The sequence below is a fragment of the Pholcus phalangioides genome, unplaced genomic scaffold (genome assembly GCF_987345545.1).
Source record: "Pholcus phalangioides strain wild (caught in Gottingen) unplaced genomic scaffold, Ppha-v1.0 ptg000015l_1, whole genome shotgun sequence".
Classification (NCBI taxonomy): Eukaryota; Metazoa; Arthropoda; class Arachnida; order Araneae; family Pholcidae; genus Pholcus; species Pholcus phalangioides.
In genome coordinates this window covers 77102472-77115584 of record NW_028301608.1, presented here as the reverse complement: position 1 = coordinate 77115584, position 13113 = coordinate 77102472, and the positions used below count along the sequence as shown (strand labels likewise).

General features: G+C 34.1%; 1 protein-coding gene across 3 annotated transcripts in view; it reads right to left on the bottom strand.

The window, feature by feature from the left end:
• The window catches only part of LOC149076725 (uncharacterized), an 83231-nt gene continuing 70118 nt past the window's right edge, over positions 1-13113 (bottom strand). For all 3 annotated transcript variants that reach the window (XM_089244356.1, XM_089244355.1, XM_089244357.1), the window contains exons 14-15: positions 5155-5231; positions 1-2928 (exon numbers count right to left, since the gene is read on the bottom strand). In XM_089244356.1, coding sequence (XP_089100482.1) covers positions 2374-2928; positions 5155-5231 — 632 coding nt within the window. In that variant the 3' untranslated portion in view covers positions 1-2373. The remainder of the gene's footprint in view (positions 2929-5154; positions 5232-13113) is intronic.

Here is a 13113-nt window from a genome sequence, read left to right as displayed (position 1 = left end):
TGAAATGTATGCAAATATTTTATGCAGGTATATACACGACATTGCAGTTGTGTACAGACATAACATTTAATTACAGTGTGCAATACAAAGCAACAAACACCAAAGTCTACAATCAATGTGTGATTTGCACATATATTTCAAATAAAGCTGTCCATTATGTGAACTATTTCAAGAAAAAAAAAAGGGGAGGGGGAAGAGAGAAATCAGTGGAAATAAGGATATCTGGTCCCATTTACAAAATTCAAGGGCTGATAAAATACTCTTTGTGGTAACTATTCAGAAAAGTGGTGAGGAGAGACATCTGATACATACATGGAAAAAACCGCAGATTCGATTTCAGAATTTATTGAATCCGCAACTGATTTCAGAATTTATAATAAGGAAGAAAACACACACAAATGCTTCACACGAAGAAAAAAAACTTAAACTATCAGATGACTCAAAATTAAAATTAATTTTTACATCTCTCAACGGTTTAACTAAAGAAGAGAAACAGGTTGGAAGGTCAGTGAATCTGCAATATATATTTACATAAACATGAAAGGCACAATGCATATAATAATTACACTGAAAATCAAAGAGACAGTTGAATGGGACCAGCCCCGATGTAGCTTATTTTCGTTGCAGATACATGCATTATTATATGTATGAAGATTATGTATATAAGGCACGAGTTGAACAAACACGAATTCAGAAGCCAGCTATATGGCTTTTGGCACTTAAAATTTCAAAGGAACACATTACACCACGTATGTAAAAGATTATACATTGGAAAAGCAAATTCCAAAACAAAAACAAAAAAATGCATAAGTGTGTGTGTGTGTGTGTGCAAAAAAAAAAACCCAATAACAATACACCCAAACAAAACAAATTTAATGAAAACTGTACGCACGGGTCCCAATCAATGGTTGGGGGACCTCAACATTGTAAAAGTTTTCTGAATCATATCATATATAATATAGGTTATACTATCAAATAATCCTCTAGTGAACATACACTTATCTTAAGGATAAGGAATAAAAATGAGAATTTTTTTTAAGCAAACATCTAAAAGAGAAACTATGAACGTCAATAGGGAAACTGAATAGCATGTACGTATAAAAAAAGTACATATACATACAAAAACTATGCAATTCCACACAATTTCAAGTATTTTAAAAACTGGCCATCACATGAAAGTACATTGTGCCACAATTTTCGTTATAAGAAACCAGAATCAAAAATAAATAGGATGTTTGGGAAGATACTTAAAGACTAAACTGTATTCTAACAGGGGAAAAACATTTTCCCTGTGATTTTTCTTCTGTAATCATGTAATACACACAGTAAAGAGATATGCGGTCAGACACACAATTCAAACGAAAAAAAAACCCAATAGAATATGATTATGGTTCCTATTTGAACAAACTAAATAAAAAAAATCATCGTAGAATAATGTGCCTGTGGATGCTAAGCTGAAGAATGTTCTTCTTCCATGATTCCACATTGTAAGGAATACCACACCCAGGACCTAGTCATCTATGCATTAACATCCAAGTCAAATTTTAATTCCAGCACTAAAAATTGAAAAAGAATTGCTATTTCAGGAAGCGTGGGAACCATGCCAAAAGTAATCTATTTTTGTTGTACGAGAAGTTGGATATCCATTAAAAACTTCTATTTGTTTAATGTGATATGTACAGCATATTTAATAACTTCAAATAACCGAATCTTGAAATTATACGAAATTGTTAAATACAACAAGCTAATCATCACAATCTTAAATATTTATCACTAAATCAAATTCTACTATTTAGCATTGGTTTCCCATATTTCACTCAATATTTTGCCTACCTATAGCTGAAAATGGGAAAATAATGTTACAAAGTTCAATAGTCCAAAGTGTTTGCATTAAATAAGAAATATTTTAAATTCCGAGTGGAATCGCAAAGGCAATAAAGATTACATACACAAACCAGAGGAAGAGAGAAAGTGTATCTTACATTTTGAGGGGGAAGGGGGGGGGAAGAATAAATATTATTTTTTCACGAAAAAGCATAACATATTGCAAGCAAAACTTCAGACTAGGAAAAGAGGAATTCAGTTACACATTTATACATAATACGTTATAATTTTTTTGACTGTCAACTATTCAACACCTTGAAAAAAAATGTTATTGAAAGATACTTAAAAAATTGCACATAAGAAATTAAATTTTCAAATTTCACGGGCAAAAACAAAGCGATAAGAAATATAAGGTGGGGAGAACCTTGAAACTCCTAGCTAACAACTGATTGAACAATTCTATATTCAAAATTATATACACATTTTTGAATAACAACTTCTGCAATAGAGAATGTTCATGTCAAGCTTCTTAAGCACTTTGTGCAGAAGTCAACAGCCATTATACATGTCAGGTCTCTTCTGCTGAGTTTCTTGGTTTTCAACCTTACTCGATGAAGTATCCGAATTTCCTGCAGTATCTGTATTGAATCTCATTTTGTTTACCCCGTGAGATTTCCCATACTGATTGTGCACTCTTGAGGACCTATTGTAACTTGAAAATGGCTTCTTATCATACGGACTTCTGCTGTAATGTCCATGGCTTTCTCTAGCATTATTTGGAAAAGGTGAATTTGAATGGGCACCTTCACCACAGTTGTGACTTTGGTTCTCACCAGATTTATCAACAGAAGACTGAGAATAATCTGTTCTATCGTGGTGATGTTGCTTTCTGTAGTCATTATGACGATCGTTTCCACCATACTGCCAATTGTCATAGTGTCGACCACGTGGATATCCACCCCCGCCATGATTTTTATAAAATCCTCCTCTCCCTCTCCCTCTGTTATGGTTAGGATATCTACCACCATTATGTATGTAACGGGTGCTGCAAAATACTCTAACTCCTTGTGGTACACTCTGACTGCCACTTCGCCCAATCATTTCCTGAAAGGAAAAATAAAATATACATTTTTATTTAACTAAACTAATAATTAACTTTATAATTAATAACAATTAAATTAACATAATTAAAATAATCAGTAATTATGATTTTGAAAGACCTTATGTCCTACGTGACAAAAAAAAGTTGAGAAAACTATTTTTTCTATTTTTAAAATATTTATTTCTGTTCAATCATGGAAGAAAAATAAAATCAAGATAAAATTTCCTTTTTCTAAAGATCTCTTGGGAATATGTGATCACGTTATCACAAAAAATTGAATTTTTTTGTAAAAAATTTTAAAAATACCGTGGCAAATATTAACTTGTTAATTTCCAAAAAATAATTTCATACAAAAATTTGTGTAAAAATCTATTGTAAAACACTTTTAAAAAAGCACTGTGCAAATGAAATGTCAGTCAAAAATGAGTTCACTAACATTCATCTTTTCAATCCAATCAATCTTGAGTAGAAAAGTAGATTTAAATGTTATTAACCCATTAACGATAGTTGGTAAGAAAATTTGTGTTATTAAACATTTCGATATTTTAATTTTTTTTTCTTTGCTAATAAATGGTGGGAGTGTTTCCACTCAATATTTTTTCCTTTCAAAAAATCAAAGTCATCTTTAATGGGTTAATCATGAAAATAGCGATGAAAAATAAATTTTCTCAGAAATTGCTCATTTTAATAGTTATGAAAAATATTTGAACTTGTCCGGTAAGTTGCTAACAGAGGAGAGGAACAAATATTAATGATGTAGTACATGCTTTTGTAATAGAAATATAATTTACAGAAGGCAATACATGCTTCGTACAGTTGTGAAGCTTATTTAAAATGTTACTGATCGTAAGTTAATTTTTTCCCCTTCAGAATTTTAGACCAGGAAGAAAAAAATGGGATGACAGCAGTCAAATTGCTACACAATAGTCTTGGAATTGAAACCTTGATGTTTTAACAGTGTTATACGTGGGGAAACAAATAAGGATCTGTCTCCCCTCATTTATAATGAATTGTTCCCTCTGTGTGGTCAATTATTTTATTACTTTGTCTGCAGCAAGACCAGAGGTTTTCTTTCTCTACCCTCAGGTTCTTTTTTCCTTTCAAGAGCATTGATTATTTTACCAGAGGAATCAGCATTGTGCTGATTGCATCATATTTTTTTTATTTCTGCATAAAATAAGCAATACAACCTATGCTCCCCACTTCAATATACAGCATTAGGTAATGTAACTACAACAATGGCATTCTTAGAATGGATGTTGTGATTTTCTTCTTCCAGAGCTGTTTTTCAGACTATCTTTTTCATATTATTCTGGAGCAAGCTGGGCTGTGGTTAAAATACCATCTGCTCTGCTTGCAGTCGACTTGGGCTTTTGTATTCTGGGAACACACACACATGTGAGCTCGTCAATGAAAAGGTATACATGTTTCAGAGTGAGAAAAATTTTCCCCAGAAAAAAAAGAAAGAAAAATACTGGAAACCTGAAAAGGAAGACTAAAGCAAAAATTTTCTAAAATGTAGGAGGATACATGAAATGATATAAAAAAAGGAGGACCATGGTAACCCTATGTAAGTTTAGTGCAGGTTTGTGTTCAGGTACTATCATCTAACTTCCAAAGATGAAACTGGCAATGAATGTTCTTTAGAGTACAATTTATAAACATTGTTATATAAACTTTTTTTCCGCTCCAGATATACACAAGTGTACCTCACTTTTAATGATTCTTTTTTCAACTTAATGTGACCTAAGGTACACATATGTGAAGCTAACTCAAATGGTCCTAGTATAGATATCCACCCAAATTAATTTTTTTTTATTTCAAAATGTCTTTTAAAAGACATTTTGACATACAACACACACAAATCAATAATAATAACAGTTTTTTTAAAAATAATATTGGTTCAGGCGTGGAGATGTTAAGATCTGTTAATCTCTGACAGGATTGTTCCACTCATTCAAGTTGGAAAATTTTACATGAAAAAAGTAGAACAATTGTGATTATCTCTACACATGGATCTCCCCCAATCACTTGTGACTGAATATTCACTGGAAGCATGCAATCAAATCTTCTCTTAACATGCTCAAAATCACAAAGCACAATTCGTTAAGTATTTCTCTAGAAATTTGAAAGATCAAAAATTGAAAATGTCCAGTGACTGTCAGCTATATATAATGCATATAAATAAATAATATTGATCATTATTATGAAAAAAAAAAAAATCTTACTTTCCCAAATTTATTTTCTTCAACGTTATTATTGCTACTGTTAGTTGATCCTAGAGATGATTGGATGTTGTTTTCATCTGCAAAAAATTAAGAAAATTAAATATGATCAAATGCTATAACTTTTTTCTAGTATGTTATTATAAATAAGGCTTAATGCCTTATTACAATAACATAATATGAAAATTATGTTATTAAAGTTTTTTATAACAGTGCTTTTCGAATATAATGATTATAACAGCCAGGGATGTAAGCAGGATTGACCTTTAGTGGGTGGCGAGTACAAAGAATTTCTCCTTAACAACCAGTTCTGTTAACTTGAATGTTTTTTGAAGGTTCGACCTTCAAAAAACATTCAAGTTAACAGAAGTTGATTAAAGCCCCCAAAGCAGAATATTTCGAAATCTGCAATGTATGGAGCAAAACAATCAATGCTACTGCAGAACAATCTGGAAGAATTTTAAGGAAAAGTGTAGAAAACACTATTATAATTATTTTTACCGTGAAACATTTCCCATTCAGCCAAAGGCTCATTGCAGAACAATACAAAACATTCTGCTTTGGGGATTAAAACTTGCATGTAAAAAGTATTTTTTTTATGTATATATATATTCAGACGGGCCAACTTTCGGAATCCAAAAATTCGGAGATTCTCTGATAACGGATGTCACTATGGGTGTTTTCCCTAATAACGACTGCAGTCATTGGCATCACGACAATGTGAAAGCTCGCGTTAAATCTAATTTTCTGCCAAAATCCAAAGTCTCCCACCTAAATCCGGAGAGTTGCCAGGTCTGCATATTTATTTTTGAGTTTTTCATAATCTTTGTAAAATATTCCCTGTAACTTTATATATATTTTTCTCATGCTTCTTTCAGCTTTTAATCTGAAGCTCTGTATATATTTTTTTCAAATATTGTCTTTTTTGTCCAACATGTTTATGAGAAGGCAGGCATCGGGGAACAAGAAATGACATTTTTAATGCAATTATATGTACATATAGCCACCCTTCAGAAACGCCTACACTTTTCGAACCATGCATGGGGTTCCCCCTGATGATGACACACTGCATAGGTTCTATTTCATTCTCATAAAATTCATTTTTGTTTTCTTTTTTCTTAAAATTTTTTTGCATATATATATATTTTTGAAAGAACAAGTGAGCAGGACTAGCACTTTTGTCATTCAAAAAGATTCTTATTTTGCTACCTCTCTTCATTTCTCTTGTTTTTTATCTTATTGCATATATTTTAAAACCAGAAAATCAAATTTTTGGCTGGCTTGTGGTCAGGGTTAGCATGAGCCACCTATGCCCCACCCCTTCCCTGAACACACCTCTGATGTGCGGCTTGTGAAAAAACCCGGGTTTTTTTGGGCAAAATAGGGAAAATTTAATTTCCTTTTTCCACAACATGAATGGGTGCAGGCAAAGCCGCTTGAAAGGTAACTCTTAAAGGACTCTTAATGCAGCTTTGGGTGCAGGTGATCAGACAGGATGCTTACGTACCTGTCACCTGTCAGAGTCGTATCTAGACGTATCAGGGGTCCCATATCACAACACCAACTGCACAAGCCCCATACCATCACAGAGCCTCCACCAGCTTGAATAGTCCCCTGTTGACATGTAGGGTCTATGGATTCATGACATTGTCTCCATCCCGTACACGTCCATCAGCTCGATCAATTGGGACCGAGACTCGTCAGACCAGGCAACGTGTTTCCAGTCCTCAACAGTTCAGTGTCGGTGTTGTCGGGCCCAAACGAGGAGTAAATCTTTGTGTCGAGCAGTCATCAAGGGTACACGAGTGGGCCTTCGGCTCTGAAAGCCCATATCGATGATGTTTCGTTGAATGGTTCGCACGCTGACACTTGTTGATGGCCTAGCATTGAAATCTGCAGCAATTTGCTGAAGGGTTGCACGTCTGTCACGTTTAATGATTCTCGTCAGTCGTCGTTGGTCCCGTTCTTGCATGATCTTTTTCCGGCCGCAGCGATGTCGTAGATTTAATTTTTTACCGGATTCCCGATATTCACGGTACACTCGTGAAATGGTCGTACGTGAAAATCCAAATTTCATCTCTACCTCGGAGATGCTATGTCCCATTTCTCGTGCGCCGACCATAACACCACGTTCAAAGTCCAGGGCTCCCACTCAAAAAATGAGAAAAAGTAGGAAAACGCAGGACTAAAAAGTAGGATGGGGGAGGGTAACCCCCTTAGACAACATAATCATAGCATAATGGAAAAAAATTCCTAAAAAAAAAAAAAAAATTTTTTGCAAAAAAAAAAAAAAAAAATTAATTTTGAATTAAATTTTTTTTCCCCCCTAACACTATTTCAGTCAAGCCAAAACAAAATGACAAATGACTTGGTTGCAAAACCAATTTTTAGCCAAAATAGTGCACTAGCAACCACAGATAATTCTTTGCTGTCTCTCCTCATATATATTACATTCTTTTTTGGAGTCTTCCAAAGTGAAGAGCTTGTCAACTCTCTTCGACAAGGCACGGCAAATTTCGAAGACATAAATTTTTTAAGAATGAGGCACCTTCAAGACCACTTTCGAAAGCACAATGCAAAATGTGTAAATTAAAAGATCCAATGTAAATAAGGCAAGGTGAACCAGATGGTTTTACTGCGTTGTTCATCATTTTTAAATTTTACTGTTTTGTTCACATTTTACTGTTCAATGCCTGTGTAATCATTTTTGACAAATGAAGCACTTCCATTTCTAGCTCTTTGCTGAGCATTGTAAATATTGTTTATGCCTCTTCATGCCTTAAAAAATACAGAAGACAACTGAATGCTATTGGGTAGCATCAGAATCACCAAACCTAGAATACGCCTATGTATCCAACTGCTTTGAAATGCAAACTGTTGTTTCACCTATTTGCACCATAATTTTGAACGATGAAAGTTACTGTCCATGACCATGAAGTAATAAATACAAAATCATTTTTCCATCCAGACAGAAGTTTTTAATGACTACTATACTTGTTGAACCCTCAAACGAAGCAAATGAAAAATTAATCAATCAAATGGTCCACATACAGCCCCCCCCCCTCCAAATTACCTTAAAAATTATACAATTTCTGCTTTGACAGAATCATTAATTGCATCCTCCAACATTTGCAATATTTGGCAATATATATAGTTTCCTGCTCAATTAAAATAAATTACACAAATCTTGTCGATAGGATTTGGTAAAAAAGTAGGAAAAGTAGAACAAAACCGAGAAAGTAGGAAAAGTAGGACGAGTGGAAGCCCTGTCAAACTCACTTAAATCTCGATAACCTGCTATTGTAGCAGCAGTAACCGATCTAACAACTATGCCTGATACTTTTTGTGTTATATAGGCGTTGCCGACCGCAGCGCCGTACTCTGATTGGTTCTATATCTCTTTATTTGCATACGCATGCCTGTACCAGTTTATTTGGCTCTTCAGTTTATTTACCAAAATTGATATGTTCAAAATCTGACAATTAAGAGAAATCAGGCATAACTGGTCTTGATAATAGTGTAGATCTGATGTAGCCATTTCCAGCTTCATGTCTACATACTTTAGTTCAGGCATCTAGCTAGGATAATGTAATTAAGCTTAGTATGAAATGTTCAATAGTTTTTAATTCAGAGGTGGATTATCTTGCTTTTAAAATTCGTCTATACCCAATCTCTCTTGAATGTGTTATCTGTCATCAATAATCATAGCCAATAGTAAATTTTCAGGGTGTGCAAAGAATGTATTGTGTTCAATTACTGGATTAACAACTTGAAGTAAGTCGTCAAATAAATACAGCAATGTTTGAACAGCTAAAAAAACATGATTAGCGCGTCACTAAAATACTTTTTTATTTTTGATGTGGAACCGTGATAGAGGACTAGGATCTCGAATTGGCAAATCCTCTGGACAATGTGTCGACTTTATTGCTTTGGATATGTCTAATAAATACAGTACTGTTGGTCTCTGCTCAGCATCTTTCTGGCTACTTCTTGAATCTTTCTTTCAAACCGAGCACAACTCAGGTCTATCACTATCTATGGGCGATTTACTGCCTAGTGAGTTGTGCCGGAAGTGTAACTATGTGTGTGTACCTAACAGTCTGAGTGCATATGCAGTGTTGTGTTTGATTTTTCAGTGCTGCCCACTATATTTCAGAAGTGAAGTGAGTGATGTGTTATGAATGAATTACATTTGCACTGTTTGTAGGTCTGTGGCGAGACTTTTTTAAAGGGGAGATCGGCTCGCATTCACATCTTGAAGTTGAGAACCACAGAAAACCAACTACAGTCGACCACCGCTGTGGCGATGGTGGGGTTCGAACTCGGAACCTCGCAACGTGAATCCGTCACTATGACCACTCGGCCACCACAGTGGCAAACTTCTAGAATCAAATAATCTCATGATTCATACTCCACCACAGTGAGCTTTTCAAACCCAATAAGCTGTTATCCAATGGGCCCAGAGAAAGATTTTGGCCTTGAGGGTGCACCCTAAAAAATATGACGGAAAGGGAGTTTGTTGAAATGGAGTAGACACACGATCCACTGTAGTGGTCTTTCCACGTGCAATTCACATGTGCTCCAGCCCCACTCAGGCAGTTGAGAGATGTGACTGACTTGTAACAGAATCCTCAACAAAAGTATGTTGAGATGAAGCTAGAGATAGCCACCCCAATTGTACACTGTTATCAAAATTTGGCATCCCTAATTTCTCCCAAAAGTCAGACTTTAAATGTGAGCACTTGGAAAAGAAACAACAGACGAAACGGTAAACCACTAAATCCTAGTCAATTTTGGTAACTATAATGTAAATTACACACACTCTCCTACTTTGGATGGTTGATTGGACAGGGTGTGGGTGAAACTCGATGTGCAGTCACCTCATCGTTGTAAGTTCTGGGTCATTTTGTTCTGGCAAAGCATGCGAAGAGCTGCACAATGAAACTTGCAAAAATTTGGTCAATTCCAGTTTTTCGAACACATTGCGCAACCGATAAACATTGAAATAATGATGTTTTAATTTATTTTACTTTATTGAACCATAAAATAAGCGCAACAAACTTTTATGAGTCCATCGCTCAATTTTACGTAATATGAAAAAAATTAAGAAAAATGTTCAATTTCATCAATTTTCATAAACAAGTACCATGCGCAACCGGAAAATGTCAACAGATTTTTAATTTTTTTACGTTACTTTTCATTTTATTAAAGCAGACAACTTTTTCGCACTATAGCGATTTGAAATTTTTTTCCCAACCCACCCTAATATACATCCTTTATGTGTACATCTTATATTATATCTAAATATACATTTTTGGTGCATGTTAAACTATGTATTTGATCAATAAAATTGGCCATACTATAAGGGAATAATTGTATCGGAACCTTTAATTGTATACAGAACTGTAGCAAGAAGATTGTTTGTGGTAAAATAAATGAGAATTTGGATAATGAAAATTCTGAGAAATCAGGACGGTGCCTGAATTTCTTTTCTCCAAATTTTTCAAACCCTGCAGAAAATGTATTCAAAAGTGTCCTGATCAGTCAAAAATTAAACCTTTAGCTATGTAAGCAGAACCATTAAGTTTCTTTTTTTTAAATTAAACCCAAACTTTCAGAAGCTAAAGTAACATGCTTCTCTTTTTCTTGAATTCCTCACTGTTGAAATATATTGTTATACACTGTTAAATATATCCCTGCTTCATTAAATTATATTCTGAAATATTTTTAAAAGAGCGGTAACAATTATAAAATAACCTGGTTAAGAGGAGAAGATAGCAGTCATTCTGAGGATTCATTACTCTGGAGGTGTTTTTAATTTGTCAAAATTTGCCATTTTTGGGAACTTAAAACTACAGAATAACATGAATTATCATTAAATACAAATGTCAATAACAATTAATATCACTTTATACAAGACAATATGTCATGTATAGCAACAGACCTACAGAATGAATGGCTTCATCTAGCTGATGATTTTAACAGGCCAATTTTCGGGGTCAGGCTTATATTATGAGCATCTTGAAAAATCAAGCTAAGACTTATTTTTGGAGAAAAACTTCACTTTTTGCTCTTTTTCACTTGAAGGTGTTTCGTTACCAATGTTCAATTCAAGAATCCCACAAAGTTATTTTCTTTTCATTATAAGCTAATGTTATTTTTGTCTTTTGATATTTCAGTTATGAAAGTCTGATGTACAAGTATAAAACTTATAAAAAATTAATGCAAACATGTAAATATTTTTTGAATGAAAATTCAGTTTGCATACATTGGTTTATTCATTCACAGAGAATTCAATTTATTTATACAAGGACGTTGTGTGTGGGAAAAATTATTGTGTATTATAAATAAGCAATAATTTTTGTGGATAAGCTTATCACATATTACATATCAGGTATATTTGTTAAACTAAGGTCCATGGTTACATTTTGTTTGCAGTTTCTTGTAACATATTTTAATATGTGAATCTCGTACCTAAATGCTCACATAAAAAAGGGTAAAAGAATTATAAAAAAACATGTGTGTGATATTCCAAAAAATTATTTATCATCACATTTTTTGTTCCTAAAAAAAATCATTAAAAATATTTCAAAATATACATATTCTAAACACCGCATTATGCAGCAATTTTTGGAATATATAAACTAACCTGAAACTAAGCTTTTAACCTGAAAACAACACATTTTCTTCGAAAACAAACAATATTCCCAAACAAATAACCAAACTCAGGTTTTTTAGGCTAAAAACCCAGCCCGGGGTGAAAATGGGTATCTGCCCAGGGAGCAAATTTGACAACCCTGGATGTAGGCTACATAAGATAAAGCCCAACTTTAAATATTATTACCACAGAATATGGCGATACTTAGTCACCAATGGCCAGATAAGGCAGAACATAGTTTAGAAGTGCACAAATTTTTATAAGACTTTCTATTACTACTAAAGTACTACTCTAAACTTACAGGAATTTAAAGTTCAGTTGTGCACTATGTATTCTTACATCTTTCACTTTTTTTTTTTAATAAAAGAAAGCTCACACTTATGCAGGGTTCCCAGGAAAATCTGCTTGATCATTTCCCTGACCAAATTAAAAAATTTCCCAGACCAAAAGTGTACACTGTCACACGCATAATAATTCTAAACCATCCAACATCACTCAAATTTATCACCCCCCCCCTATTCGTGGGGGGGGGGGGGTTACATTGTGGGGGTGGGGAAAATATGGGAAATCTGCGAATAACCGAAAACATAGGTTTTATTTGTTTATCTCGTTTCTTGAACATCGTGAGAAGAGCAGGGTGATGCAAAAGTATAAGGGAATGTAAAAGAGGGTGCAGTGATTGATTGTTGATGTTTTCTGAAAGAACATTGTGATTCCTGTTTGTCGTTTCTTCTTCATATCATCGAGTATGTTGGAGTATGTTGACAAGACTTCCTCTACTAATTTTTCGACATGTGAAGAACGTACCAAAGAGGGATTTATATCATGAAAATAATCTATTGCTGATTTCAACTTGCAAAGCTCTCCTGCTACGTTACTCATGGGTGAACTTGTCTTCTACTTCTTTATTTTGATCTTCTTCGTCTAGTACCACTTGTTTCATGATCAATCAGCTGCATTAATTCCTCTTTGGTCAATGCCTCTGAATTGCTATTAATTAGCTTTTTGACTTCTCTTCTATATCCATATCATTGCACCCTTCTCCACCTACCTGTTTCGCTAACATAACAATGTCTTTTATAATCTCTTTGGTTGGCTCTGTAAAAATGGTTGTGTCCTGGAGTGCACATTGTGGCCAAAGGTCAATCCAACCAGAGTTGACTGTTTCTCTCTTAAGAGCTGCAATGGTTCTAGTGATGACAGTAATGGTATTAGCAATAATGTAATTCTTCCATATGTTTCCTTGTTCTCAGATCCTCATTCCTGAGAGGTTTTGTCATCTTCAAATCCCCTGCAAAGAACTC